The following is a 27,567-nucleotide window of genomic DNA, read 5'->3' as shown; positions in this document are numbered from 1 at the left end:
AGGCAGGGAGGCAGACAGAGAGAGAGAGGTGGAAGCAGGCTCCCTGCTGAGCAGAGCCCGATGCGGGGCTCGATCCCAGAGCCCTGAGATCATGACCTGAGCCGAAGGCAGAGGCTTTAACCCACTGAGCCACCTAGGCACCCCCCTACCTAGTAATTCTATTAAGAAATATTTTAAGGGCGCCTGGGTGGCTCAGTGGGTTAAGCCGCTGCCTTCGGCTCAGGTCATGATCTCAGGGTCCTGGGATCGAGTCCCGCATCGGGCTCTCTGCTCAGCAGGGAGCCTGCTTCACTCTATCTTTCGCTCTCTCTGCCTGCCTCTCCATCTACTTGTGATCTCTCTCTCTGTCAAATAAATAATAAATAAAATCTTTAAAAAAAAAAAAAAGAAATATTTTAAGACAGAATGAAAAAAATCTCCAGGTTACCTAATCATTTTATTATTATACTATCATAATATATAACATTCATAATATAATAATAATTTTATTATTTGTGATACAAGTGTATAATCTTTCTTGAATGTTACTTTATTTCCCTTTCTGGGATTGTTTAGGTTAGAGGTTGAACGAACTTCTGGCACCTCTTAAGTCTCACATGTTTCTTCTCTTAGGAAAATGAAGCTGTTTTTCTTTTGGATGATAAATTCATAAATGAAATTAATTTGCTATCAGGAAGAACAAAGAAGAAAATTCCTTGTCTGCAGCCTTTACTGAAGGATGTTATTGTCCTAACAACATCCATTAATGGTTAAGTAGTACTAATATTTTCAAAAGGCTAGATTGTGTTTGTTCATAATTTGGGGCAATATCAAGGGAAATATTAGATTATAGGTGTTGTATTTCCTTTTTGGAAACAGATGCCTGGCTGGCTGGGGTACTCACTACAGGGGAGCTTTTTCTTTGGAACAAGGATCAAGATTGCTTAAAAACTATACAGACAACTGAAGAGCCTAAGAAAATGATTCAAGCTGCAATAGGTAGGAGTTTTTTATTTGCTTAAATTGGTTTACTTGGTAAATAGAAAGAAAAGATGAAACATTTTCCTATTACTATTTTAAAAATATATCTCTGTATGTGTGCATATATATATCTGTATATATAGAGAATATATACATATCTATGTTTTCTTGTATATGATTTTTTTTTTGGTGGTGTTTATTTGTGATACTTAGATTTATCTTGAAGAAATGTCTGGCCTAACATATCTGATAACAATGGGTTCCTTGGCTGTCTGGATGGCTCAGTGGTTAAGCATCTGCCTTTGGCTCAGGTCGTGATCCCAGGGTCCTGGGATGGAGCTTCACATCAGGCTCCCTGCTCAGCAGGAAGCCTGCTTCTCCCTCTCCTACTTCCCCTCCTTGTTTTCCCTCTCTTGCTGTGTCTCTTTCTGTCAAATAAATAAATACAGCCTTAAAAACAACAACAACAGTGGGTTCCTAAAATCACATAACAGGTACATGATAAATGTTACTATTATTTGTACTTTTAATTTATTAGTAGTGCCTTAGTTTTATCCTGAATGGAAGCATCATTTAGGTTTCTTATTGTCAGAAGAGATGAATTATGTACTTTCTGGGAAGAATTCAGACTTCAGAAGTTTAATTAACTTTTTTTTTTTTTAAGCGAGCTCCTTGAGACTGTACTTTTATGTATCTGGAAATGGGAAGAGAGTTCTGCTTATAACTCCTTCTGGAAGCATATTTCTTTGGGAATATTTGGAATTCAAGAATATCTTCTCTTCTAAAAGCCCTTCATTGGTAGGCCAGTGGTCCCAGATCATACCTGAAGAAGCAGTTCATTTGCCTTCAAATGAAGATAAAGAAGCTGTAGTGCATGCTGTTTTTATAAAAAATGAGGTAAAATCCAAATCAGACAGGGTGCTACAGGAGTTGAGATCTCTGACTCTAAGAACAGGCACTCTTTGTGAAGCTACTGAGCAGAGTGTGTAAAGCACTGTTATATAGCTTTAGTCATCGTTAATTGTCAGAGTAATTATGAAATTATTGTAGAAAAAATATTTTTACATTTCTTAGTTATATTTTTTTAAATGTTTATTAAAAATGGTTTGAACTGCACCAAAAAAACTATTAGAACTGATAAATGAATTCAGTAAAGTCATAGGATATGAGGTGGTTATATAGAAATCTCTTGCATTTCTCTACAATAAAAATGATGTAGCGGGGCGCCTGGGTGGCTCAGTGGGTTAAGCCGCTGCCTTCGGCTCAGGTCATGATCTCAGGGTCCTGGGATCGAGTCCCGCATCGGGCACTCTGCTCAGCAGGGAGCCTGCTTCCTCCTCTCTCTCTCTCTGCCTGCTTCTATGCCTACTTGTGATCTCTCTCTGTCAAGCAAATAAATAAAATCTTAAAAAAAAAAAAATTAAAAAAAAATGATGTAGCAAAAAGAGAAATTAGGAAAACAATTTCATTTATAATTGCACCAAAAAGAATAAAATACCTAGGAATAAACTTAACCAAGGAGGCGAAAGGTCTGTATTCTGAAAACTTTTTAAACATTGATTAAAGAAATTAAAGATGACACAAACAAATGGAAAGATATTCCATGCTCATGAATTGGGAGAACGAGTATTGTTGAAATGTCCATGCTACCCAAAGCAGTCTACAGATTTAATGCAATCCCTATCAACATAACAACATTTTTCAAAGAACTAGAACAAATAAATCCCAATTTGTACAGAGCACAAAAGATCCCGAGCAGCCAAAGCAGTCTTGGAAAAGAAGAGCAAAGCTGAAGGTGATCAAACCAGTACAGGGCAGGCACAAAAATAGACACATAGCTCAGTGGAACAGAACAGAGAACCTAGAAATAAACCCATGCATAGATGGTTAGTTAGTCTATGAGGAAGGAAGCAAGAATATATAGCGGGGGTGGGGGGGCGCCTGGGTGGCTCAGTGGATTAAGCCAGGTCATGATCTCAATGTCCTGGGATCGCACCCGACATCAGGCTCTCTGCTCAGTGGGGAGCATACTTCCCCTTCTCTCTCTCTCTTCCTGCCTCTCTACCTACTTGTGATCTCTGTCTGTCAAATAAGTAAATAAAATCTAAGAATAAGAAAACAAAAAATTCAGTTAGTGAACATCAACTATTTGCTTAAACTATAAGTTTCTGTTTATATAATTGTCTACTCTCTTTTAAAAAAAAGAAAAAGAATATATAGTGGGGGAAAAGACAGTCTCTTCAACAAATGCTGTTGAGAAAACTGGACCATTTTCTTAAACCACACACACACAAAAACTCAAAATAGATTAAAGACCTAAGTGAAACCTGCAACTATAAAATTCCTAGAAGAAAGCATAAGCAGGGGCGCCTGGGTGGCTCAATGGGTTAAGCCGCTGCCTTCGGCTCAGGTCATGATCTCAAGGTCCTGGGATCGAGTCCCGCATCGGGCTCTCTGCTCAGTGGGGAGCCTGCTTCCTCCTTTCTCTTTCTGCCTGCCTCTCTGCCTACTTGTAATCTCTCTCTGTCAAATAAATAAATAAAATCTTAAAAAAAAAAAAAAAAAGAAAGCATAAGCAGTAATTTCTTTGACATCAGCTTTAGAAACATTTTCCTAGATGTATCTCCTCTGGCAAAGGAAACAGCTATTGGAAATACACAAAAATAAAAAGCTTATGCACAGGGAAGGAGGAAGCCATCAGCCATCAGCAAAACAAAAAGGGAATTTATTGAACTGGAGAAGATAATTTTCAAATTTTTTTAAAGGGTTAATATCCAAAGTATACAAAAAACTTATACAACTCAACACCAAAAACCCACAAATAATCCAATTTAAAAATGGGCAGAGAACCTGAATAGACATTTCTCTACAGAAGGCCTCAGCTGCATGAAAAATTGCTCATCATCACTAATCATCAGGGAAGTGCAAACCAAAATTATATTGAGATCTATCACCTGATGCCTATCAATGACTAGTATCAAAAAGATAAGATATAACATGTGTTTGACAAGGATGTGGAGAAAAGAACCTTCATGTACTGTTGGTGGGAATATAAATTGATACAGCTACCTTGGAAAACAGTATGGAGTTTCCTCAAAAAATTAAAAATAGAAATATGTGATCCACTAATTCCACAACTGGATATTTACCCAAAGAACACAAAAACACTAATTCAAAAAGACATATGTACCTCTTTGTTTATTGCAGCATTATTATTTATAGTAGCCAAACTATGGTAGCAACCCAGTGTCCATCAATAAGTGAGTGGATAGGGGCGCCTGTGTGGTACAATCGTTGAGAGTCTGCCTTTGGCTCAGGTCATGATCCCAGGCTCCTGGGTCCTGGGATTGAGCCCCGCATCGGGTTCCCAGCTCAGTGGGAAGCCTGCTTCTCCCTCTCCCATTCCCACTGCTTGTGTTTCCTTTCTCGCTGTCTCTCTCTTTCAAATAAATAAATAAACCTTTAAAAAAATAGGTAAGTGGATAAAGAAGTGGAGATATAGATAGATAGATATGTATACATGTATATTACTCAGTGATAAAAAAGAATGAGATCTTGCCATTTGTGATGACACGGATGAACCTAGAGAGTATAATGCCAAGTAAAATAAGTCAGAGGACAAATACCATGACTTCACTTATATGTTGAATCTAAAAATCAAAATGAGCAGGGGTGCCTGTGTGACTCAGTGGGTTAAGGCCTCAACCTTTGGCTCCAGTCATGATCCCAGGGTCCTGGGATTGAGCCCTGCATTGGGCTCTCTGCTCTGCAGAGAGCCTGCTTCCTCGTCTCTCTCTGCCTGCCTCTCTGCCTACCTGTGATCTCTGTCTGTCAAGTAAATAAATAAAATCTTTTAAGAAAATAAAATAAAAATAAAAACGAGCAAACAAAAACAACAAAATAGATTCTTTTTTTTTTTTTAAAGATTTTATTTATTTATTTGACAGAGAGAGATCACAGTAGACAGAGAGGCAGGCAGAGAGAGAGAGAGAGGGAAGCAGGCTCCCTGCTGAGCAGAGAGCCCGATGCGGGACTCGATCCCAGAACCCTGAGATCATGACCTGAGCCGAAGGCAGCGGCTTAACCCACTGAGCCACCCAGGCACCCAAAAATAGATTCTTAAATACAGAGAACAACTGGTGGTTGGTTACAAGAGGGGAGTGGGTGAGATGTGGGTGAGGTATAGGTGAAATAGATAAAGGGATTAAGAGCAAACTTGCCTTGAACACTGAGAAATGTGTAGAATTGTTGAATCATTATATTGAACACTCAAAAGTAATACAACACTGTAAACTATATTTAAGTTAAAATATGGTTCAAGTTAGAGCTTCCTTTTTCTTTCCCTAGTTTTACTTTTTCCTAGGTTTAAAATTTTATTTGCTTATTTTTTTTAAGACTTTTATTTATTTGGCAGAGAGAGACCATGAGAGAGCACAAGCAGGGGGAGTGGGAGAGGGAGAAGCAAGCTCAATCCCAGGACCCTGGGATCATGACCTGTGCCAAAGGGAAGATTCTTAACAACTGAGCCACCCAGGCGTCCCGAAAATTTTATTTATTTTTACTTATTTATTTGAGTATAGTTGACACAGTGTTAAATTTGTTACAGGTATACATCATGGTGATTCAACAACACTTTATGTTATGCTGTGATTACCACAAGTATAGTTACCATCTGTCACTATGCAAAACTATTACAGTACCATTGATGATATACCCTATGCTATAACTTTTATTTCCATGACTCGTTACACATAACTAGAAGTCTGTACCTCCCACTCCCCTTCACCCATTTTGCCCAGTCCCCTTCTTCCTCCCCTTTGGAAACTAGCAGTTTGTTCTCTATTTATAGGTCTGATTCTGTACTTTTCCTTAGTTTTCCTTGCTTTTAAAATCTAATTAGTTTAATAATTTAAAAAGCTAGAATTGGTGATATTAAGTAAGACATTTAATTTCCAAGAAAGAACATAGTCATTAACTAAAAAACATTATAAATAGCTACATGCATTCCTTGTATGTATGGACCAACAGTTTGTTACCCAATCCACTATTGTTAAAAATTGCATTTTGAAATTTTATTTTCCTCTATTATCTTCCACTGTAGGGGTAGTGCCCTAATTTAAATAATATATAACTATAAGATAAGAGAAAAATATGTAACAATATATAAGAATCTTTCCAGTAATAGTCACAGTAAATGGCAGTGTTTGCTTGGACATGCCTCTGGCTCAGAAATAAATTACTTACTCACTTTTTTTTTTTGAAATTACTTATTCTGTAGCCTAATGTTAAGAATAAAAATACAGGGGCGCCTGGGTGGCTCAGTGGGTTAAGCCGCTGCCTTCAGCTCAGGTCATGATCTCAGGGTCCTGGGATCGAGTCCCGCATCGGGCTCTCTGCTCAGCAGGGAGCTTGCTTCCTCCTCTCTCTCTCTCTGCCTGCCTCTCTGCCTACTTGTGATCTCTCTCTGTCAAATAAATAAATAAAAAATCTTTAAGAATAAAAATACAAACAAGATTTCCATATTTTATTTTATTTATGATGAGAAATGTATGTTCTATATACCTTGATTAAATTTTAGATGAATTATATACTAAAGTTTATTAAATTTATCTACAGTTATTTGGAGATTGCTGCTTGTGTTCATTTACTTTTTATTCTGGAGAATGTCTGAAGTTGACATTTCTAGCAATTCAGTGGCATGAAAATGTATTTACACCTATAAGGTAAGGCAAAGATTTCCTTCTTCCTTGTTTTTTATCCCTTTTACAGCAGTATTTTTCTCCCATAAAAACATAAGATTAGTTAAATAGAATGTGAATTTGAACTTCTGAGGCTTACAAAGCTGTTCTTCCCATAAATACTACTTTGCTATTTTAGTTTTCATTTTAAATGTTTACTCTAGGGGCACCTGGGTGTCTCAGAACTTAAGCGTCTGCTTTCTGCTCAGGTCATGATCCCAGGGTCCTGGGATCAAGCCTCGCAATGGGCTCCCTGCTCGGCGGGGAGCCTGCTTCCTCCTCTCTCTCTCTCTCCTACGTGTGATCTCTGTCTGTCAAATAAATAAATAAAATCTTTTAAAAAATAAAATAAATCAATTAAGAAATAGTTTTATTGGGGTGCCTGAGTGGCTCAGTATGTTAATCATCTGACTTCTGCTTAAGTCATGATCCTGGGGTTCTAGGATGGAGCCCTGCATCCCCAGGGAATCCCTGCTCAGTGGGGAGTCTCCTTCTCCCTCTGCCTATGCCTCTACTCCCACTCATGTGCTTTCTCTCTCTGTCTCTCAAATAAATGAATTAAAAAATACATTAAAAACCAGTTTTATTTAGGGGTACCTGGCTGACTATTACAAGAGCATGCCACCCTTGATCTTGGGGTCATTAGTTTGAGCCCATGTTGGGAATAGGGATTACATAAATAAAATAAATAAATAAATAAAAATAAAAAGTTTTATTTATTCTAAAAAGCCCAGTAATATACAGAGTGCATTAAAAGCGTTGAATGCCTAAGTAGGATTTAGTAAAATAGTGGTTTTTTAAAATTTATTTTCTTCATTTTCATACACTAACAGTACTTTAAAATATAATTTATATAAAGTAAAATGAATAGATCTTAAGTGTATAATGAGATGGATTTTGATAAATATGTGTATAACCATCCTAATATCAAATATAGAACATTTTCACTATTTTATTTAACTTCTAATTTTTTGTATGAAAGCTTCACACCCAGCATGGAACCCAAGGTAGGCCTTGAACTTAAAACCCTGAGTTCAGGAATTGTAGGCTCTACCAACTGAGCCAAACAGGCACCCCAGCAGCAAAATCATTGGCACTATTTAAAAAAATCCTTTCTTCTCTACCTATTTAATTTCTGTAAAAATGTTTATAATAATAATGTAGAAATATGTGTCACCTAAATCTTTCATCAAAACAGATGAGTTTGGGGTTGACTGTGGAACATGCCTTTACCAACAAAACGCTCATAGTGAATTTGTTTAACTAGCCACTGCTCTTTGTGCCGTGGATGAAACTTCTGAACAGTAGCTAAGAGGCTCCTAATATTTGTGCACATGTAGGAATTTAGTTGTACTCTTTAAGTTTTTCGTGATGAACTAAATATTACTTTAAAAGTTACCATATTTCCTATTTCAATTATTTCATTGCTTTCTTAGTTCATTGCCATACCATGTTCATTGGGCACAACAGAACTGCCATCTGTGCAATCTGGTTCCTAAATGTGAAGCAGTGAAGTCAAGAGGAGCTCTACTTTCTGCCTTTTCAAGAGATGGTGTTGCCTTGGCAGTAACTCTTAATCAGAAAGATCCAAAGGTTGGTAAATGTAATTTGTCTTGGAAGTGACCTATAAAAGACTTAAGTCCCGTTTGGAGTTCCTCATTTTTTAAATACTACTTTATGTTTTTTTAAATTGGTGTTTTCTGAGCCAATTTAATGTTGTAGATTGGTAAGGTTGTTTAAACTAGCTGTGGTAATTCCAAAACTTGGCCTTGAGAAGTGAAAAAAGGTTAGCATAAAGGAAGAAAAAAAGACAAAGTGGTAACTGATAGCCTTAAAATATAGTCTAAAAAAGTGAGGAGTTTTAGTTTTCAGTATTGTTTTCCAGCTGGGACAAACTTCCAAGAATAGTTTATTTATACAATAATAGTCTCTAGAATTCTTTTTTTAAAGATTTTATTTATTTGAGAGAGAGAAAGCATGAGAGGGGAGAAGCAGAGGAAGAAGCAGACTTCTCGTCCAGCAGGGAGCCCAATGCGGGACTTGATCATGACCTGAGCTGAAAGCAGTTGCTTAGCCAACTGAGCCACCCAGACGCCTCTAGGTCTCTAGAATTAAAAGTAATGATTAAAGTGAAATAATTTAATGGCTTTGTTGTCTTTTTTTTTTCCTTTCTAGGCAACTCAGGTATTGTTTATAAACACACTGAATTTTGTTACTCTATGTGGTAGCCTGAGAGGATGTAGTAATAAGAATCCTGTGGTCCCAGCTACACTTACCAGGTAAGAACTCTTGTGTTTCTATGTAGTGTTTTGATTTTCCAATGGTTTGATAAGTTTAAGGCTCCAATAATTCAAAAGCTATCTAAATAGACATTTAGATAGATAATGAATTTACTTTCAGCATTTGTGCTTGATAACTTCTAAAAATTGCTTTATTAAGGAAAATCCTACTTTAAGAAAGGGTCTCAGTAGGGTAGAAGATAATGAACATATTTTCTTTTCTCCTTTTTCTCCTGTGTTATCTCAGGAGGAGTGGGATTACAACTAGGTAGGGAAATAATTGAGCTTAATTAGAGACCAAAATGAAATAGCCTGGATTGGGAAAACCATTATATACCCAGGAAGGCTGAGGTATTAGCTTTTTAAACAAAGTTGGTGTGCTCTGCACATGAATTAATTTTGAATGGCACATGAGCCACTACCAGATTTTCTCTTGGACTTCTGTAATTTCCTTTTCTAAACACTTTTCTGTGCTGTTCTCTGAATTTCCAAAGTTTTTAGTCTATCTAGCCTTGTCTCTGCATTTTCTTTCTCTCTCCAAAAGTTCTTTTCTAAAGGTATTACTCATTCTTACACCTGAAATTATTATAACACCATGTCTCAAGTATACTTTGATAAAGTATTACTAGTCTCAGTTGCAGTGGTCTGCTTGACTTAGAATCTCTGTCATAATTTAAATGAGGAGCTACTTTTTGTTTTCATGGAAGATTAATATTACCAGATAGTTAAGGAGTAGAAAAGATGGCTTTGGGAGGAGGAAGTCTGCTGCTCATGGACTCTAGCAAGCTGCAGCGAGGATAGGTGGGGTATTGACCTTTAAATCTATCAGTGGATTTTAGTTGTAGACACCAATATGATTAAAACTGTTCTAATTAAATATGAGTAACCAAAAGGCTTAACTCTTTTAGGGAGTATTTTCACCTTACTTGCTTATGTATCTGTGAATTTCTAGCTGATATGTTGTATGGAATACGTATTTATGAGCAAACATCTTTGTTTCTTACCATTTTCCTGGGAAGTAAAATACACAAAATATATGTGCTAGTTGTCTACTGTTCATTCTTTTCCCCTTATATTTGGAATGTTTCACTCTTGGTCATTTTAAATTGTGAAAGACATTATAGAGAGTCCTTTCTAAACATACTGTCTTGCTTTTTCTAGGTCCTACTGGGTGGGTGATATCAGCTGGACTCATGATAGTCTTTTTCTGGCTTGCATGTTAAAACGTGGCTCCCTGGTTTTATTGACCTGTCAAGGTGAATTGGTAACATTAATTACATTTGGTTGCTCCATAGAATTTGGGCCAGCAGAATTTATTCCATTTCACCCTCTAATAACATATAGGTGAGACATTTGAATTGTTATAATTTGTTTACAGAAGGTTTTCTTCTTTGGTATTACTTTACTATGTATGTTTTTTTAAATAATTTTGTCTTTCACATTGTCTTATTCTTTCTTTGCGTCTGTCTTCTCAATATCTGTTTCTTATTTATAGTTTTCTTCTATTTCTTTTTGTTGCTTAATCCTGGTGAAAATTTGACATTGTGACCATGTAAGTATGAGTTATTTAAATATTCAGTAACACTAAAACATTTATCTTCTTTTATGTAAAAGTTCAAAGAAGTATGATATGTCTTTCATTGTTTTAAAAGAAGAATACTTAAATAAATTAGTAACTCAAACTTAACTTGGCAAATGGATTTATCTTTTTTTTTCCCCAAAGGGAAAAAAGGAAAAAGTTGTGGGAAATGGATAGAAGACTTCAGAATTTAGCCATATTTTAATTTTTAATTGTGGGGTGTGGTAGCAGTTTGGGTTTGGAGTCAGATGTAAATTCAAATCTTGGTTCTTCTACTTATTAGTTGTGTGACTTTGGGCAAATTATACTTTTAAGCCTCTGTTTCTTTTACTATGAAAACAAGACTCGGTGGCGCCTGGGTGGCTCAGTGGGTTAAAGCCTCTGCCTTCGGCTCAGGTCATGATCCCAGGGTTCTGGGATCGAGCCCCACATCGGGCTCTCTGCTCACCAGGGAGCCTGCTTTCTCTTCTCTCTCTGCCTGCCTGCCTCTCTGCCTACTTGTGATCTCTGTCTGTCAAATAAATAAATAAAATCTTTAAAAAAAAAAAAAAAGAAAGAAAACAAGACTCGATTGAAGTAAAATAATAAATAGTAATAAATTGTTTAGCACAGTTCCAATAAAAAGTAAGTGCTCAATAAATATTTATTATTATTGATGTTGATATTAGATATGACCAGACATATATACACAGGTATTTACAATACAAAAAAATTGGAAAGCTCCTTTGAAATTAATCCATTGCCATTGTCTCACAGAAAGATAATATAGGAGGGGTATGTCCTTGATTATATTTAGCAAAAAGGATGCTTAATTTTTAGTATTAGAAAATCCTAATTGAAAAATTTGTCATTTCCTGCAGTGGAAGTATTTTTTTCCTTATTTTTATGGTCTATTTCATAATTGACTTAAATTTCCTCATATTCTTCTTTAAAATTAATGTAGGACCTTTTAAAACAGATTACTTTTAATGGTTACATAAGTAATACATATTTATTATGTGAGAAAATTAACTAATAAAAAATCAGGTGCTATAAAACTAAATTGTGTAGAAAATGAAACATTCTTGTATTCCTATTCCTCTGAAATAACAATTATTAACATTTTAGTGTGTTGTCTTAAATTAAAAGAAGTTTTTAAAAAATCACATTTATAATAATAACAATATTTGGGTTTTTTAAAAAAGATTTTGTTTATTTATTTGACAGAGAGATCACAAGTAGGGAGAGGCAGGCAGAGAGAGAGCGGGAAGCAGGCTTCCCATTGCGCAGAGAGCCCGATGTGGGGCTTGATCCCAGGATCCTGAGATCATGATCTGAGCCGAAGGCAGAGGCTTTAAACCACTGAGCCACCCAAGCGCCCCTAGTTTCTTTTTTAAAGCAAAAGTTCTGTGACAAATGCTGTTTACTGTTTGTTTTGCCTTTTTTTTTTTTTTTTTTTTTTAAAGATTTTATTTATTTATTTGACAGAGAGAAATCACAAGTAGACGGAGATGCAGGCAGAGAGAGAGAGAGGGAAGCAGGCTCCCTGCTGAGCAGAGAGCCCGATGCGGGACTCGATCCCAGGACCCTGAGATCATGACCTGAGCCGAAGGCAGCAGCTTAACCCACTGAGCCACCCAGGCGCCCTGTTTTGCTTTTTTAATTGAACAGTTTATATTATACATCTTTCCATGAAGTAATTTTTTAATGTTTTATAGATTCCTTGTGGTATAGATATTCTGTAATTAACCAGTCTCCTGTTGACCATTTGACTAATAAAATCTATATTTGAATAGTTTCCTAACCAGAAAGAGATTATAATATATTTTTGATTATCTGTTTTCTTTATAAAGCCCCGAAGTTATTAAGCAGTGATATTAAGTAATCGTAAGCAGGTATACTACCATAACAGTAAATGTGTACATTTATGTGGAAACTCAGTCAAATTTAATCTTAAACTGATAAATTTTACTACTATCTCTCCCAAATGTCTTTCTCATTTTTTTTTCTTTCTCCTCCCTTTTTCTTTAAGGGGTGTGGGAGAGGGAGAGGAAAGAAAATCTTAAGCAGGCTCCGTGCGTAGCGCGGAGGTTGACTCAGGGCTTAATCCCACAAACCTGAGATCATGACCTGAGCTGAAACCAAGATTTGGATGCTCAACCAACAGAGCCACCCAGGCCCCCCTTCTTTCTCCTCCTTAGTAACAAGTATATTCATATCTCATAATTCTATTCTTATAAGTATATTTAAATATATGAGAAGGAAGGTTAACTATTTAACTCTGTAACAGGAAAAATGAACTGCCTTAATTCTCTGAAATAGTTTGTATAAAACTAAATTAAAAACAAAATAGAGTAAATGCCATAATTCAGGAAATATTCAAAAAGTGTATAAACCTACATATTATTTAGTCATTTATGTTTTCCTTACAGATATATATAATTTAATGTTAGTGTGTTTAAGTGGCTTTTTTATCATTCTGTAGCTTTTAATTGTTGTTTTGCTTTTCTTTGGAATAATATGATTGTTTCCTTGAAGATTTTTTTTCTTAACTAATTCTTTAATTTTGTTTTGTTTGCTAGACCACAGCAATTTACATTTCAAGATTTGAATAATTCTGTAGATTCATCAGCTTCTGATAATGACCCTATGAGACAGAGATTTTCTATAAAAGCACACTCACGGTTACCCTACCTCATTATTTCTGATGGATACATGGTCACAACTCTTCGATTTGCTGATAACCTGTCTCCGTCAGTGCTCATGAGATCCCTTCTACTTGATTCAACCCAGAGGCTTGAGAAAACATACCAAAGTATGATATTGTCTAAGGTATAGTGCTTTTTGGTATCATTGGTAACAGATGGCTTCTTAGTTTTCTCAGATTTAAAACCATACTGACAGTAATGTCCTTGGATTATATACAGTTGTCTATAGAATTTTTAACTGCTTGTGATATAATTACAGATAAACTTTGTCTCTTGGAAATCTTTTCTCTTCTGCAGCCAAAAGGCAAAGGGCTGAATTTGCGATCACTGGATTCCCTGAGATGTAGCCTGTTAAAACACCAAGGAAATCAAAGTTTAGCTGATTCTACTGTCCCCAGATTCTTACAGGCAGAAGAAACAATGAACTTAACTGAAAAAACAGCAGATTTCCAGGTACTTGGTTGCAGTGTTTTATTTACTTCAAACAGGTTCATATTGACTTTATACCAAGAAATGTATTTTGTTTTTCTCTCTTGTTAAAGGTAGAGAAATTTGAGAACACCAGTGATTTTACATGTAAGGTATTAAATGGCATTAAGTATAATTTTTTTTCACCCATGTTTTAGGATTTTGAAGCAGAAGAAACTAATGAAGGCATATACTTTCCGGACAACTTATTTTCACTTTGGAACCAAAAAAATGATTCATTGTTCAGTAGTGTCAAGGAGGGAAGATTGGAATTTGCGTCTATGTTTGATACAATACATGCAAAAGATAATATCAAGGAGACAGATAAAACCATTACAGAACTGCATTCTGTCCAGAAAAATCTCCTTGCAGCATGGGCTATAGGAATTTCAAAAAATGTGGTGGAAAAAAATGTAATGTTAAATTACACAGTAGTTTGTATCACTCATTTTTTCTACATTCTTCAATTTATAAAATGTCCTTTCCCTGAACTAGATCTTCTTTTAAGCAAGAGCACAAGACAAAATGCATGGGTACTATGTATCTTTCAACTTTTTCATCAGTGTTTATCATTCCATTATTGGGATATGAGATACAAACAAGATGTGGGACATTTGGTAAAGCTGACCTCAAATACTATAAAGCTTTTGCTGACTCAGCAGCAACAGGGTCAGTTATTTTCAGAGAAGCTTTTGGCTTGTTTTCATTTACTTAAAATGGTAGCTGATAATTTAAATGGCATATACATTCTTCAACCTGAAGTTATTTCAGCATCAACTGATGGAAGTAAAACAGCAGATCAAGACAAATGGGTGGTACCCATTTTTCAAATATTTCAAGATAGTGATTCTCAGGAAAAGTGGTCTTGGAACTCATCTTTCAAGATTTGTCCTCAAGTAATAAACCTTGCTCAACAACCAGGATGCAGGTATAATTACTTTATATTAGGATACCATCAATATTATAGATGTTTTCCTTTTTGAAAAATTTAGATATAATTCCCATACTGTAAAATACATCATTTCGAAGTATTAGAAAAAGGTTGTAGAACTATTAGCACTAAGCCAGAATGTTGTTGTTGTTGTTTTTAAGATTTTATATATTTATTTGATAGAGAGAGATCCCAAGTAGGCAGGGAGGCAGGCAGAGAGGGAGGAGGAAACAGGCTCCTTGCTGAGCAGAGACCCTGATGCAGGGCTTGATCCCAGGATCCTGAGATCATGACCTGAGCTGAAGGCAGAGGCTTAACCCACTGAGCCACCCAGGCGCCCCCAGAATGCTTTTTAAAAAAAATATTTTATTCATTTATCTTGGTGGGGGCAGGGAGGAGCAGAGGGGGAAGAAGAGAAAAGGGAAAAGAATCCCAAGCACACTCCTCATGGAGCCCAATGCAGGACTTGATCCCACAACCCAAAGACCACAACCTGAATAGAAACCAAGAGTTGGATGCCCAACTGACTGAGGCACCCAGGAGCCCCTCCAGAACCTTTTTATAATCCCCCAAAGAAACCCTGTATCCATTACCAGTTAGCGTTAATAGATTTTTATATTATTTTAAAATATTTTAGGATTTATGCCAAATTTTATTCAACACATATATTTTATTAGTCTTGGGCAGCCTTGATACATGCCCAAGAATTGAATGATTTTTGTTTAGGTAAGCACTATAGAAAAATAACTGAAGGCTTTAAAAAATGTATTTTGCATATTTTGATCAGTGGATTTTGTGTTATATTTAAATCTGATCAGTTTGTATTTATATTACTATATCAGTGAAGAATCCAGGCAAAGATAATAAGGCTAAGTAGGAGGCTGTATTCATTTTTATTCCTAGTCTGAAATTTGGTTTTGATGATCACTTAATTTTGTGTGCAGATTGATTTTTCTCTGGAGAGTGTTGTACAAAAAAACTTTATGGTATCAAACACAACTAAGTCGAAGACTTCCTGAAGGTGACAGACAGTTAACTGAAAAGATGACACAGGAAGCATCTACTGTCAAGGCTCTGTTATGTCATATCCAGGCTAACTTGCAGACTGCTGGAGCTCACATGAACCAAGCCTTGGAACTTAAATCTATCAGTGGTCAGTAGTTTATAAACATTTTCTAACTGTGAATAAGCAATATGGTTAACTAGGCTTTGATTTTATTAATTGGTTGCAATTAATTGTTTTAAAATAGCTTCTGGCTGAGCTATATCCACTAAATTTTAAAATGAAGTAAATTTATATAAAGTATAATCATTAACCATGATTGACTGTTGGTTAAAAACTTCATAGGTGAAGAGTGTTTCCTGTTAGGATCATATGAAAAATCTGTTCAACTGTGGAGGAAAGCTCTACAAGAAACTCAGGAGAAAGGTAGGAGAGTGTTGAAAAGTAATGGTCGCCATAATATTGGTAGGAATGTATTTTGGCATGCTGGACAGCTTAAAAATAATTCCAGATTCCCAAGTGCTCACAATTTCTCAATGCTCAAATAGAATACACAATGGTAGGTACCTTGACTGTCAGAAATACTTATTTAAAATTATTTTTAGTCTTTTTGTCCACTGGATGAAGTAGTGTGGCATTCAAGGAGATGAGAAGTTCTGATGGAGAAAAGTTTTCACAATTCCATTATGGACCTTTACGTTTCATTCTTTTCCAACTCTATCTGCTAAGAATGGGTTCTAATAATGGAGACTGAAAGTAATAGTGGTTTCAACATGAAAGAAGTTTATTTCTCTTTCTTATAAAAGGAGACCAGAAGTTGATAGTCGGGCTGCTTTGGTGTTTCTGTGATCTATGTAAGGACACGTGTCCTTTTATTTTTCTTCTCAGATGTCCTTAGTGTACTGCTTCCTATCTTAAGACCATTACATGAGCTAAGATGGGTACTGAAACTCCAGCCATCACATCCATTTCTAGACAGGAGAGAGGAGGGGAGCAGGAAGGGCAAGAAAAGTGTGTACCTCCTACCTGAGGTACCTCCCTTCCAGCTTTTCTGGAGTGTTGTCTCTTGGTCCAGAGCTAAGTTGTTTTTTTCACATGGCCACATCTAAGTGCAAAATTATGATCTGGGTGCATTATTTTTTTTGTAAGATTTTTTTTTGTTTTTAAGTAATCTCTATACCCAGTGTGGGGCTTGAACCTACAACCCTGAGATTAAGAGTCTCTTGCTCTGCTGACTGAGCTAGCCAGGTGTCCCTGGGTGGATTGTTAAACCAGATAAAATTGAAATTCTTTTTACTCAGAAAGAATGGATAAGGTATCAGTTCTAAACACTCTTCAATACTTGGGCGCCGTGGTCAGGGGTACCTATCTTGTTGGATAGGGTTTCTCCTTTGGGAAGTCTCTTTGACTAACTGTTTGATATACGTATGGTTTCTTGGGGTTTTCTTTTTTTAGCATGTTTCCTTCTGTTTTATACCATGTACACTTCAGATAGATATTGTTATTGGACTTTAGTGCTGAGATGTTGAAGATTTTCAGCACCCTTGGGATAAAATCTTAGTTCTAGGTAGGGCCTGATAAAAGATAATAAAATTGTTCAGAACTTAAAATGAAAGAGAACAAAGTATTGCTGACTTGTTTTAAGAAAAAAAAACTTATTGGAGTATAAAACAAATACAGAAAAATTCACATAACCTCAGTGTACAGTTTTCATAAACTGAACATTCCTGTCTACCTTGCTCCAAGATTGAGAACATTACCTTGCTGGGGTACTTGGCTGGCTCAGTTGGAGGAGTATGTGACTTGATTTTGGAGTCATGAGTTTGAGCCTCACGCGGTGTAGAGATTACTTAAATAAATTAACTTAAAAAAGGAACATTACCTTGCTAACATGTTTTTAATGTAAGCTTAATTCTTTCTTGTTTAAGGAGGAAGAAGAACATGTTTTCTTCAGATACGCTATTATCTTTCTCTTTTATACTGCTACCTCTATAGCTATAATTTAAATGATGCTCAAGGATTGTGTGATCACCTAGTAAGAATAATTTTGAAGTGGTCCCATCTACCTGTAAAAGAAAATGAGGATTGTTCAGGTATGTATTTTGACAATCAGTATGTTTCATCTCATTAATTTGTATTCATAGGTTTAGATAAAACATGAAGGTTGATTGAGCTGACTAATTATGTCACAATGAATTTTGACTTGTCAGCTTCTCAGTAGCAAGGATTGTGGGGTTTTTTGTTCTGTTTTGTTTTTTTGTTTGTTTTCTTAAATCTTTGGATCCTGAGGGCTTAGCAATAATTGCCTGCTGAACTGCCAGAATTGTTTTCTCACAGTCATATTTTTTAGACATAATATCAGATATCCAAGTATTTTTCCTTAATATATTTATATTTTAACTATTGGTTAAGGTGGTTTAGTAAAGTGATGAAAATCACTTTCTGAGGTATTCCAACTCTTTTTTTTTTAAATTCATTTAAGCGGCTGCAGAGTATGTGAATTGCCCTTTTTAAAAGGGGTGTATTTAAATTAAGCAATAACCAGAGTGAGATATATATGAACACATATGTATATTATTTGTAAGGTAGTAGACCATTAAATGTATAATATGTATATGAGTGGGTCTGAAATGCCCAGTGTATCAGAACTTTCTAAATGGAGTCCATGCCAGCTTAGGTTTTTATTGTTCCAGCCACTGTTTATAGATCTCTTATTTTTTGTATTTTTATCTTTCAAAATTTTTGTGTTTATTATGAAAGTATGTGTGTTCATTTTAGATAATTTGGAAAAATGGAAATGTATAAAGAAAATTAACTTATAATTCTAACACTTTTTTGTATGTATTCATTTATATATGTATATTATTAGAGCTGTGTATTGTCTTTTGTAATCTTTTTCTTTTTTTTTTTTTTAATTAACATATAATATATTGTTTCAGGGGTAAAGGTCTGTGATTCATCAGTCTTAACCAACTGAGCCACTCCGGCACCCGTGATTCATCAGTCTTACACACTTCACAGCACTCACGATAGCACAGACCCTCCCAATGTCCATCACCCTTTCACCCCAGCCCTCCCAGCCCCCTCCCCTCCACCAGCCCTCAAGTTTGATCCTGAGATTGAGTCTCTTATGGTTTGTCTCCCTCTCTAGTTTCATCTTGTTTCGTTTTTTCCTCTCTTTTATAATCTTTTAAAATTTAACATTTTGATGAATATTTTCAAATGTAAATAGTATGCTTTTTGAAAGCCTATTAAACCTTTCCCCCATTGTTGCACATTTTGGTTGTTGCCACCTATTTACTATTTTAAATAGTGCTGCAGTTCGCATAAATTTTTGTGGGCATTACTAATAATTTCCTTAGGATAAATTTCTAAAAATGAAGTTATTGGATCAAAGAGAATCCATGGTTTTAGGACTGGTATCATATTGCCCTTCAGAAAGGCCTACTAGCTGTTTATGAGTGAAAAGCTTTCCTATGTGACTTTTAACTGATTGAATATTCTTCATCATTTCTCAGTGGTGTCACTAACTTTTAAAATAAGTTGAACCTATATTAATATATTTTAATTTTTAATGACTATTTAAAATATATTGAGTATTCCCTACTGAGTTGGAGGTCCCCAAGACTACCTAACATATTCAGTGATTCACAGGGAGGACACACAGGACTCAGTATATAGTCATACGCAAGTCTATGATCTATTGCACTGAAAAGATACAAAGCAAAATTAGCATAGACAACAGCTGCTTGGGATGAAGTCCAGAGGAAACCAGGCACAAGTTTCTAAGACTCCTTTCCTAGTGAAGTCACACAGGACACATTTAATTCCTCTACGAACGGGTTGTGTCAACACATGTGAATGTTCTTTACCAAGGAAGCGCATTTATTTTTTTAAAGATATTATTTATTCATTTGAGAGAGAGAGAGTGAATGAGCAGAAGAGTGGCAGAGGGAGGGAGAAGCAGACTCCCCACTGAGCAGGGATCCTGATAGGAGCCTTGATCCCAGGACCCTGGGATCATGACCTGAGCTGAAGGCAGATGCTTAACTGACTGAGCCACCCAGGCGCCCCAAGGAAACTCATTTGAGATTCAGGTTTTTAACTAGACGCTGGCTAGCCACCCACTCCACCTAGTCCATACCAAAATTCTACACTCTCAGAAGAAAAACAGGTATTCAGCATAAACAACATTGTTTGTACAAACAGGTCTGTAAGCTATTCTGTCATCAGTTAAGGTGGTGGAAATCTTTTCCAAATCCAAGTTTCCAGATGCCATTCAAGGGCCAATATTATACACAAGCATTTCAAGTAGTCAGACCTGTTTTGTTATCTCTTTCCTGCACACTTACCTTATTAATCATTGTATATAGGGATAATTTAATTTTTAGTATGTAAGGTTGCCATTATTACCATCTTCAGGGGGCCACATACAAATTACTGTTTCAAATTTTTTACTTCTGAATTGATACAGTTTTACTTTGTGACCATCTTTTAGAATTAGGTTGCTTCCCATTTAAGGAGTTTATTTCTGAGTTTATAATAATGAGTTTTGTATGATAAAAATTACTGGAAATCTTGCCTTTGTATAATTCCCACAGTAAGTTTAATGCAGGAGAAAATGATTCATACCTATGAGTCATTTAAGTTCGAAGTGAAGAAATAATATTGTTTTTCCAGACTTTAACTGACCAAATGAAGAATACCGCTTGAAGGCTAATCATATTTTTTCAAGATTCCCTTTATTTAAAAAAGCTTACTAACAATAATCTTGAGTACCTACTCTGTGAGAGGAAGAATGTTACCTGCTGAGGTGTACCATGACAAGATAGAAATGGTTCATATGCATATAGAGCTTAATATTCTTGTGAATATTATTAAGTGACTTTTGGGAAAGAGAAGTATTTTGCTATTGTTGGGGCCATAAATTTTATTTTATTTTATTTTATTTATTTATTTTTTAAAGATTTTATTTATTTATTTGACAGACAGAGAGCACAAGTAGGATACTTAATCAACTGAGCCAAACAGGTGCCCCGGGACCATGAATTTCATAAAAATTAATGTTAACTTAGTATTTTTCTGTATTTACTAGCTTAACTATTTTCAGATTTCTGAATGCCAGTTTATAATACAAAGTTTTGATTCTCAAATAGGGACTGTATCCTAATCCCCAGATCTAACGGTATAGAAAATAGCATTAAGAATCACTATTTGAGGGACGCCTGGGTGGCTCAGTTGGTTAAGCAGCTGCCTTCGGCTCAGGTCTTGATCCCAGGGTCCTGGGATCGAGTCCCACATCGGGCTCCTTGCTCGGCAGGGAGCCTGCTTCTCCCTCTGCCTCTGCCTGCCTCTTTGTCTGCCTGTGCTCGCTTGCTCTCTCTCCCTCTGTCTCTTACAAATAAATAAATAAAATATTTAAAGAAAAAAAAAAAAAGAATCACTATTTGAGAGGGCCCTGTGTGGCTCAGTTGGTTAAGCGGCTGGTTTGGCTCAGGTTATGATCCCAGCATCATGGGATAGAGCATAGAGCATCAGCTTCCTACTCAGTAGGGAAGTCTGCTTCTCCCTCTCCCTCTGCCCCTCTCTGCACTTGTGCTCTCTTTCTCACTCACTCTTTCTCAAATAACATCTTAAAAAAAAAAAAAGAATCACTGTTCTAGTGCTTTACAGATTATTTTTGTAGTAAGCTCTGTCTCCTTTCATCAAAGAAAAAGCCTTAGAAAAAGGAAGAAAAGGGAAAAGAATGAATCTAAGCTTGCAAGTCCATCATGACTGGATTGTTTTGTATTTCTCCTTCCATGTTTTAGAGTAAAACTGGTGGGGCGCCTGGGTAGCTCAGTGGGTTGAAGCCTCTGCCTTCGGCTCAGGTCAGGATCCCAGTGTCCTGGGATCGAGCCCCACATCGGGCTTTCTGCTCCACAGAAAGCCTGCTTCCTCCTCTCTCTCTGCCTGCCTCTCTACCTACTTGTGATCTCTGTCTGTCAAATAAATAAATAAAATCTTTAAAAAAAAATAAAGTAAAACTGGTAACTTGAAGTCATCAGTAGTTCTGAAGTACATATGCTCATAATTGTGAGTTAATTATTTTTGTTCAGTTGTCCTCAAGAAGTATAGATACCATTATAAAATTAGCTCATACAGGTCATGGGTGCACATCTCACAAACAATTTTTTTTTTTAAAGATTTTATTTATTTATTCGACAGAGAGAGATCACAAGTAGGCAGAGAGGAAGGCAGAGAGAGAGGAGGAAGCAGGCTCCCTGCTGAGCAGAGAGCCCGATACGGGACTCGATCCCAGGACCCTGAGATCATGACCTGAGCCGAAGGCAGCGGCTTAACCCACTGAGCCACCCAGGCGCCCTCACAAGCAATTTTTAATTGTAATTTTCTTCTTGTATAGTGTTGGGAACTTAAATATTATTACTTTTTGATAGTTTGATCAGAATCTCCTTTGGTCATTTGCTGTATTCCTTAGTTCCCGAGAAGTCTCACTGTGAGTTTGGAATAACGAGAAATGTTCGTCCTGACGTGGCGGTGAGGGTTATCCAGTCCATGGCTCGTTTCATGGCCGCCTATTTCGCCAATCAGCTGCTTTACATTTTGCCACCTCACAATGTGAATGATCTTCCTCCCCTTCATGTTAAAACAGGTAATACAGTAAGCAAATAATAATCTCACTTTGTTTTTTCACATAGTATTTAGAATCAACTTATATAGTGATCATTATTCTATGGAAATAATACTGTTCTAGCTTAGTGTGTGACATATAGATTCTCAGTGTCTATAAATGAATAAAATCTGAGAAAGATATTGCTTAGGTTTGTTTTTAATGATTATGGATTTTTAATTATAAATTTTAGACAAATTGGTGTTTTTATAAAGTTTCCATTTTTAAAGTAAAAGGACTGTCATTTACATAAAAATGTGAAAAATTAAAAAAATTTGAGTATGTTAATTTAGAATTTAATTTTATTTAAGTGATTTACTTTTATAATTTCCTTTAGGTCATTTACTTTGTTCTACTTAATCATTTTATTAATGTCAATATGTACCACAGATCAGTGCGTAGAGAACTGCTCTGCCCTCATGGAGAGAAACATGTACACAGATTTCTATGATGTTCATTTTATTCCACTAATTTTGTTAAGTGTCTGCTGTGTAACAAACAGTGTTATAGGTGCTAGAAATATATTAACATACACCACATGAGATTAACAATATGAAGATATTTGTAGTTCTTTTATTTTGATGTTTGAAATAGACTTATTCTGACTGCCATGAACAAAACAGTTAAAATGCCTGTTCTTTTATGGAATTTAAATATAACATCTAGTAGTTTGAAACAGAAAGTTAAATAAATGAATACATAAACAAGATATATCAAGTGTAATAATTGGCATGCAGAGAACTGAAGTAGAGTAATGCGTGATGAATGAGTGGCTATTTCAGATGGTGAATTTGGGAAAATGCTCTCTTGAGGGGAGGGGACATTTAAGATGAACTCTTAATGACAAGGAGGAACAGCATGGACATATCAGTACTTAAAGCATTCTAACCTGAGCTTGTGGAAAAGCTCCAGAACAAGAATAAACTTGATGCCTTTGAGAAACTGAAAGGCTGGTGTGACTGGAGCGTAGAGGATGAGGTGGAGACTGATAAGACATGAAGGCAGAGACAGGAGCCAGTTGTTGTGAGCCAGGGGAAGGAACCTGCCGTTTAAGTACAGTGGGATTTCATCAGGAAGTAGCATGAACTGATACACATATATTAGAATAGTACAAGATATAAGGTAATTAGAAGTTTAATAGAGGGGGGGGTGTCTGGGTGGCTGTTTCCATTAAGCATCTGCCTTCAGCTCAGGTCATAATTGAGGGGTCCTGAGCTGGAGTCCTGCATCTTGCTCCCTGCTCAGCAGAGAGTCTGCTTCTCCCTCTCCCCCTTCCTCTCCCCGTTGTGCTCTCTCTTTCTCTCAAATAAATAAATATTAAGAGAAAAAGGAGCAGAGGACTGCCTATGCCCACTTGAACAACACTTTAGCAGTAGTGCTAGTCTCTCTTCTCACCTGGGGTTCTTCAGGAGGTTCTGCTCCCTAGACAGTCATGTTTGTGAGGTAGGATCAGAAGAACTTGTTTCATGGTTTCTTTTCTAGTAGATCCCTGCTTCTCTGGGAAGAAGAGTTTTTCCTAACCTGATTATGGCTTGTTTTAGGGAGCGGTACAAATAGGAACATGTACTCAGCTTCCACCAGGCTCTGTCTGCTTTCCTGTCCCTGTCCACCATAGTCCTTTTCGACCATGTCCTAATTCAGATTCAGCTGGTGCTCCCTGCCTTTTCTTTCTAACAGCATGCACTCCTTTCACTTTATGCCTTCCCCTAGAATATATATTACTCAGGTACGTGTGACTTATTTCCTTGTACATTTGATAATACAGTTGACCCGTGAACAATACAGCAGTTAGGCATGCCAGCACGATGCACAGTCAAAAATTCACATATAACTTTTGACTCCCCCAGAAGTAAACTGTCAATAACCTATTATTGACCACAAGTCTTACCCATAAGATAGAGTTCATTTGTATTTTGTACATGTATTATTTTTTGTATTCTTACAATAAAGTAAGCTAGAAAAAGACAAAGTTAAGAAAATCGTAAGAGAGGGGCAATTCAGTGAGTTAAGCCTCTGCCTTGGTCTCAGGTCATAATCTCAGGTTCCTGGGATGGAGCCCTGCATTGGGCTCTCTGCTCAGCAGGGATCCTGCTTTCTCCTGCTCCTGCCTACTTGTGATCTCTGTTTGTCAAATAAATAAATAAAATCTTAAAAAATAAAATCCTAAGAGAAAATACATTTATATTACTGTACTGTATTTATCCAGAGAAATTTTGTATGAGTAGACCTGCACAGTTCAAACCCATGTTGTTCAAGGGTCAACTGCATTTCTTATCATTGCAGTGGTTTTATATTTAAGCTCTCTTTTGTTACATCCCTAGGTATTTATCACCTGTGTTTTCTGTTTTTGGTAGTAATGTTTCTGACAACAAATGTCCTTAATCCACATTATTTTACTGAAGAGAAAAGGTAGCACTCTCTCTCTGTATTTTTGAAAAACCTTTAAGAAAAAAAAAGATCAAATCCTGAGTTAGAAAGTTTGTCTCGATTTCTTATCTTTCCTAGCCTACATTATTTATAGGACTTTAGTTGTTTGCCATGATCTTTGTCTTTTCAGATCACTTTGCATCCCTAGACAAGATTGATCTTTTTTTTTTTTTAAAGATTTTATTTATTCATTTGACAGACAGAGGTCACAAGTAGGCAGAGAAACAGGCAGAGAGAGAGGAGGAAGCAGACTCCTTGAGAAGCAGAGAGCCTGATGCAGGGCTTGATCCCAGGACCCTGAGATCATGACCTGAGCCGAAGGCAGCGGCTTTAACCCACTGAGCCACCCTGGTGCCCCAATAAGATTGATCTTTTCACATTGTAGGAAGAAAGGTGATAGAATTATTGAATTGTTTTGGGGCATATTCATAACCATTCATAAAAGCTCAAAGACACACATGTGTATTTCTTGTGTACATATCTTCCCAGTGAGAGGAGAGTCTAGGAAAGAAAGTTTTATGATCTCTTCCTAAGCCTGAGACTGTGATTATTGAAAAGTTAAATACCTGAACATGATATATATAGGATTTAATTCCTAGTATCTTGAAAAAGGTTATCTGCAGGCTTGACTTAGAATAGTTTTTATGTTAGTCATTTTAATCAGAACTAATGGCAGAATGTGTTGAGGATTTGAGTTGCTTATTTGGCATGATGTTTGCTGTATGAAAGCAATAAAATTTTTAGAAAATTAAATCATTCAAATTCTTTTAGTATTATGGTACTTTGCTCATAGTAAATAAAAAAGTAGGAAAAATTTCATCAGTCTCTGGGCTCTTTGCCTGTGCAGAATCAAACATTCAAGTGAATGGCAAATTTTTGTGTTTCTATCCAAACGTGTTTGTCAGAAAGTTAAGTGTTAGTGTGTGGTATGGGCAGAGACTAGGTCACATGAGAAACTGATCATTTCAAGGAGCAGAAACCCATGTATATCATTTGCCAGTTTTATTTTGAGGAAGTGATTGGGAATGTTAGCAATATGTATTTTTTTTTTCATTAAGAATTCTTGAGAATCTTTTTTTAATAAAGGGGACTTGAATTTTATTTCTAATTTCTTAAATTATAATTCATATTGTTATGAAATTTTATACAACTGATTGCTCTAATTATAAAATTCATTAATTCTTCATAAATTCATACATTTTACCTATTTACGTCACAAAAGTTTAGAAGTGACAATCTGAGCTGGTGCCAATGCATACTTACTTTCCTTTTTTTTTTTTTAATTTTTAATTCTTTTCAGCATAACAGTATTCATTGTTTTTGCACCACACCCAGTGCTCCATGCAATCTGTGCCCTTCCTAATACCCACCACCTGGTTTCCCCAACCTCCCCCCCCCACCTTCAAAACCCTCAGATTGTTTTTCAGAGTCCATCGTCCCTCATGGTTCACCTCCTCTTCCAATTTCCCTCAACTCCCTTCTCCTCTCCATCTCCCTTTGTCCTCCATGCTATTTGTTATGCTCCACAAATAAGTGAAACCATATGATAATTGATTCTGCTTGACTTATTTCACTCAGCATAATCTCTTCTAGTCCTGTCCATGTTGCTACAGAAGTTGGGTATTCATCCTTTCTGATGGAGGCATAATACTCCATAGTGTATAAAATAACAGTTTAGTCATCATATTTCCAAGTTGCTTACTCATGTTACTTTATTTTTTTTTTTTTTTTAAAGATTTTATTTATTTATTTGACAGAGAGAAATCACAAGTAGGCAGAGAGGCAGGTAGAGAGAGATAGAGAGGAGGAAGCAGGCTCCCTGCTGAGCAGAGAGCCCGATGCGGGACTCGATCCCAGGACCCTGAGATCATGACCTGAGCCGAAGGCAGCGGCTTAACCACTGAGCCACCCAGGCGCCCCTCATGTTACTTTAATTAGGGAAAGGTATGAAAGGCCAGGGAGAAGGATAACACCCTTTGTATTTAATCCCAGGCCAGACTGAAATCTTGTCCATTTAGTCAGGATTATTGAAAATTATTCTTTTCTACTTTTTTATAAACACTAATATATTGAACACTTAATGCTTGAGTTTTACTTCAAATTAGTTATTTATTGCATGATGCTATGTGAAATACAGATTCATATAAAATGCATCTCTGGTCTCCAAATTTCTAATAGGAGAAATAGAGATGTATTTCAGTTAGCCCACAGTAATAAATTATACACTGTGGCCCAGTATACTTTAGTGTGTATAAGTATGTTTTTATTATCTGACAAAGTTTTCATTAAACTGTATTTATATTTGTTTTATGTAATGTACTCAATGCTGTCTCTTTCTGTATCTACTCAGTTCTGTTTCATTTTTTAAGAATGCTGGCATTTACTTCATGATCCACTAATGAGGCATTTTCTTCAGTGTTAAAAACAAAACCTAGAGTATGTTAAGTATTATTTAAACCATGTTTTAAAAAATATTTTATTTATTTATTTATTTAGAGAGAGGGAGAGAGTATGAGCCGGGGGAAGGGCAGAGGGAGAAGAAGACAGAGGGAGAAGAAGACAGAGAAGCTGACTCTGCACTAAGTGCAGAACCCAAGGTGGGGCTGGATCTCATGAACCTGAGATCATGACCTGAGCTGAAACCAAGAGTTGGACACTCAGCCGATGGCACCAGTCAGGTGCCCCCATTTTATTTTATTTTTTTAAAGATTTTATTTATTTTTTTGACAGAGAGAGATCACAAGTAGGCAGAGAGGCAGGCAGAGAGAGAGGGGGAAGCAGGCTCCCTGCTGAGCAGAGAGCCCGATGTGGGGCTCGATCCCAGG

At 36.3% G+C, this 27,567-nt stretch overlaps 1 protein-coding gene across 1 annotated transcript in view; it reads left to right on the top strand.

Moving 5' to 3' along the window:
• The window catches only part of CPLANE1 (ciliogenesis and planar polarity effector complex subunit 1), a 138,771-nt gene that overhangs the window by 12,117 nt on the left and 99,087 nt on the right, over positions 1–27,567 (top strand). Inside the window, exons 3-16 of the mRNA XM_059416317.1 lie at positions 613–748; positions 859–978; positions 1,625–1,857; positions 6,577–6,683; positions 8,135–8,291; positions 8,874–8,977; positions 10,139–10,321; positions 13,118–13,367; positions 13,541–13,696; positions 13,870–14,639; positions 15,587–15,795; positions 15,991–16,071; positions 17,574–17,738; positions 22,124–22,297. Of these exons, the coding sequence (XP_059272300.1) occupies positions 613–748; positions 859–978; positions 1,625–1,857; positions 6,577–6,683; positions 8,135–8,291; positions 8,874–8,977; positions 10,139–10,321; positions 13,118–13,367; positions 13,541–13,696; positions 13,870–14,639; positions 15,587–15,795; positions 15,991–16,071; positions 17,574–17,738; positions 22,124–22,297 (2,845 nt within the window). The remainder of the gene's footprint in view (positions 1–612; positions 749–858; positions 979–1,624; positions 1,858–6,576; positions 6,684–8,134; positions 8,292–8,873; positions 8,978–10,138; positions 10,322–13,117; positions 13,368–13,540; positions 13,697–13,869; positions 14,640–15,586; positions 15,796–15,990; positions 16,072–17,573; positions 17,739–22,123; positions 22,298–27,567) is intronic.

The sequence above is a fragment of the Mustela nigripes genome, chromosome 12 (assembly GCF_022355385.1).
Source record: "Mustela nigripes isolate SB6536 chromosome 12, MUSNIG.SB6536, whole genome shotgun sequence".
NCBI classification, from domain to species: Eukaryota; Metazoa; Chordata; class Mammalia; order Carnivora; family Mustelidae; genus Mustela; species Mustela nigripes.
The sequence above is the reverse complement of the archived record's forward strand: the minus strand, read 5'-3'. Positions and strand labels throughout refer to the sequence as shown.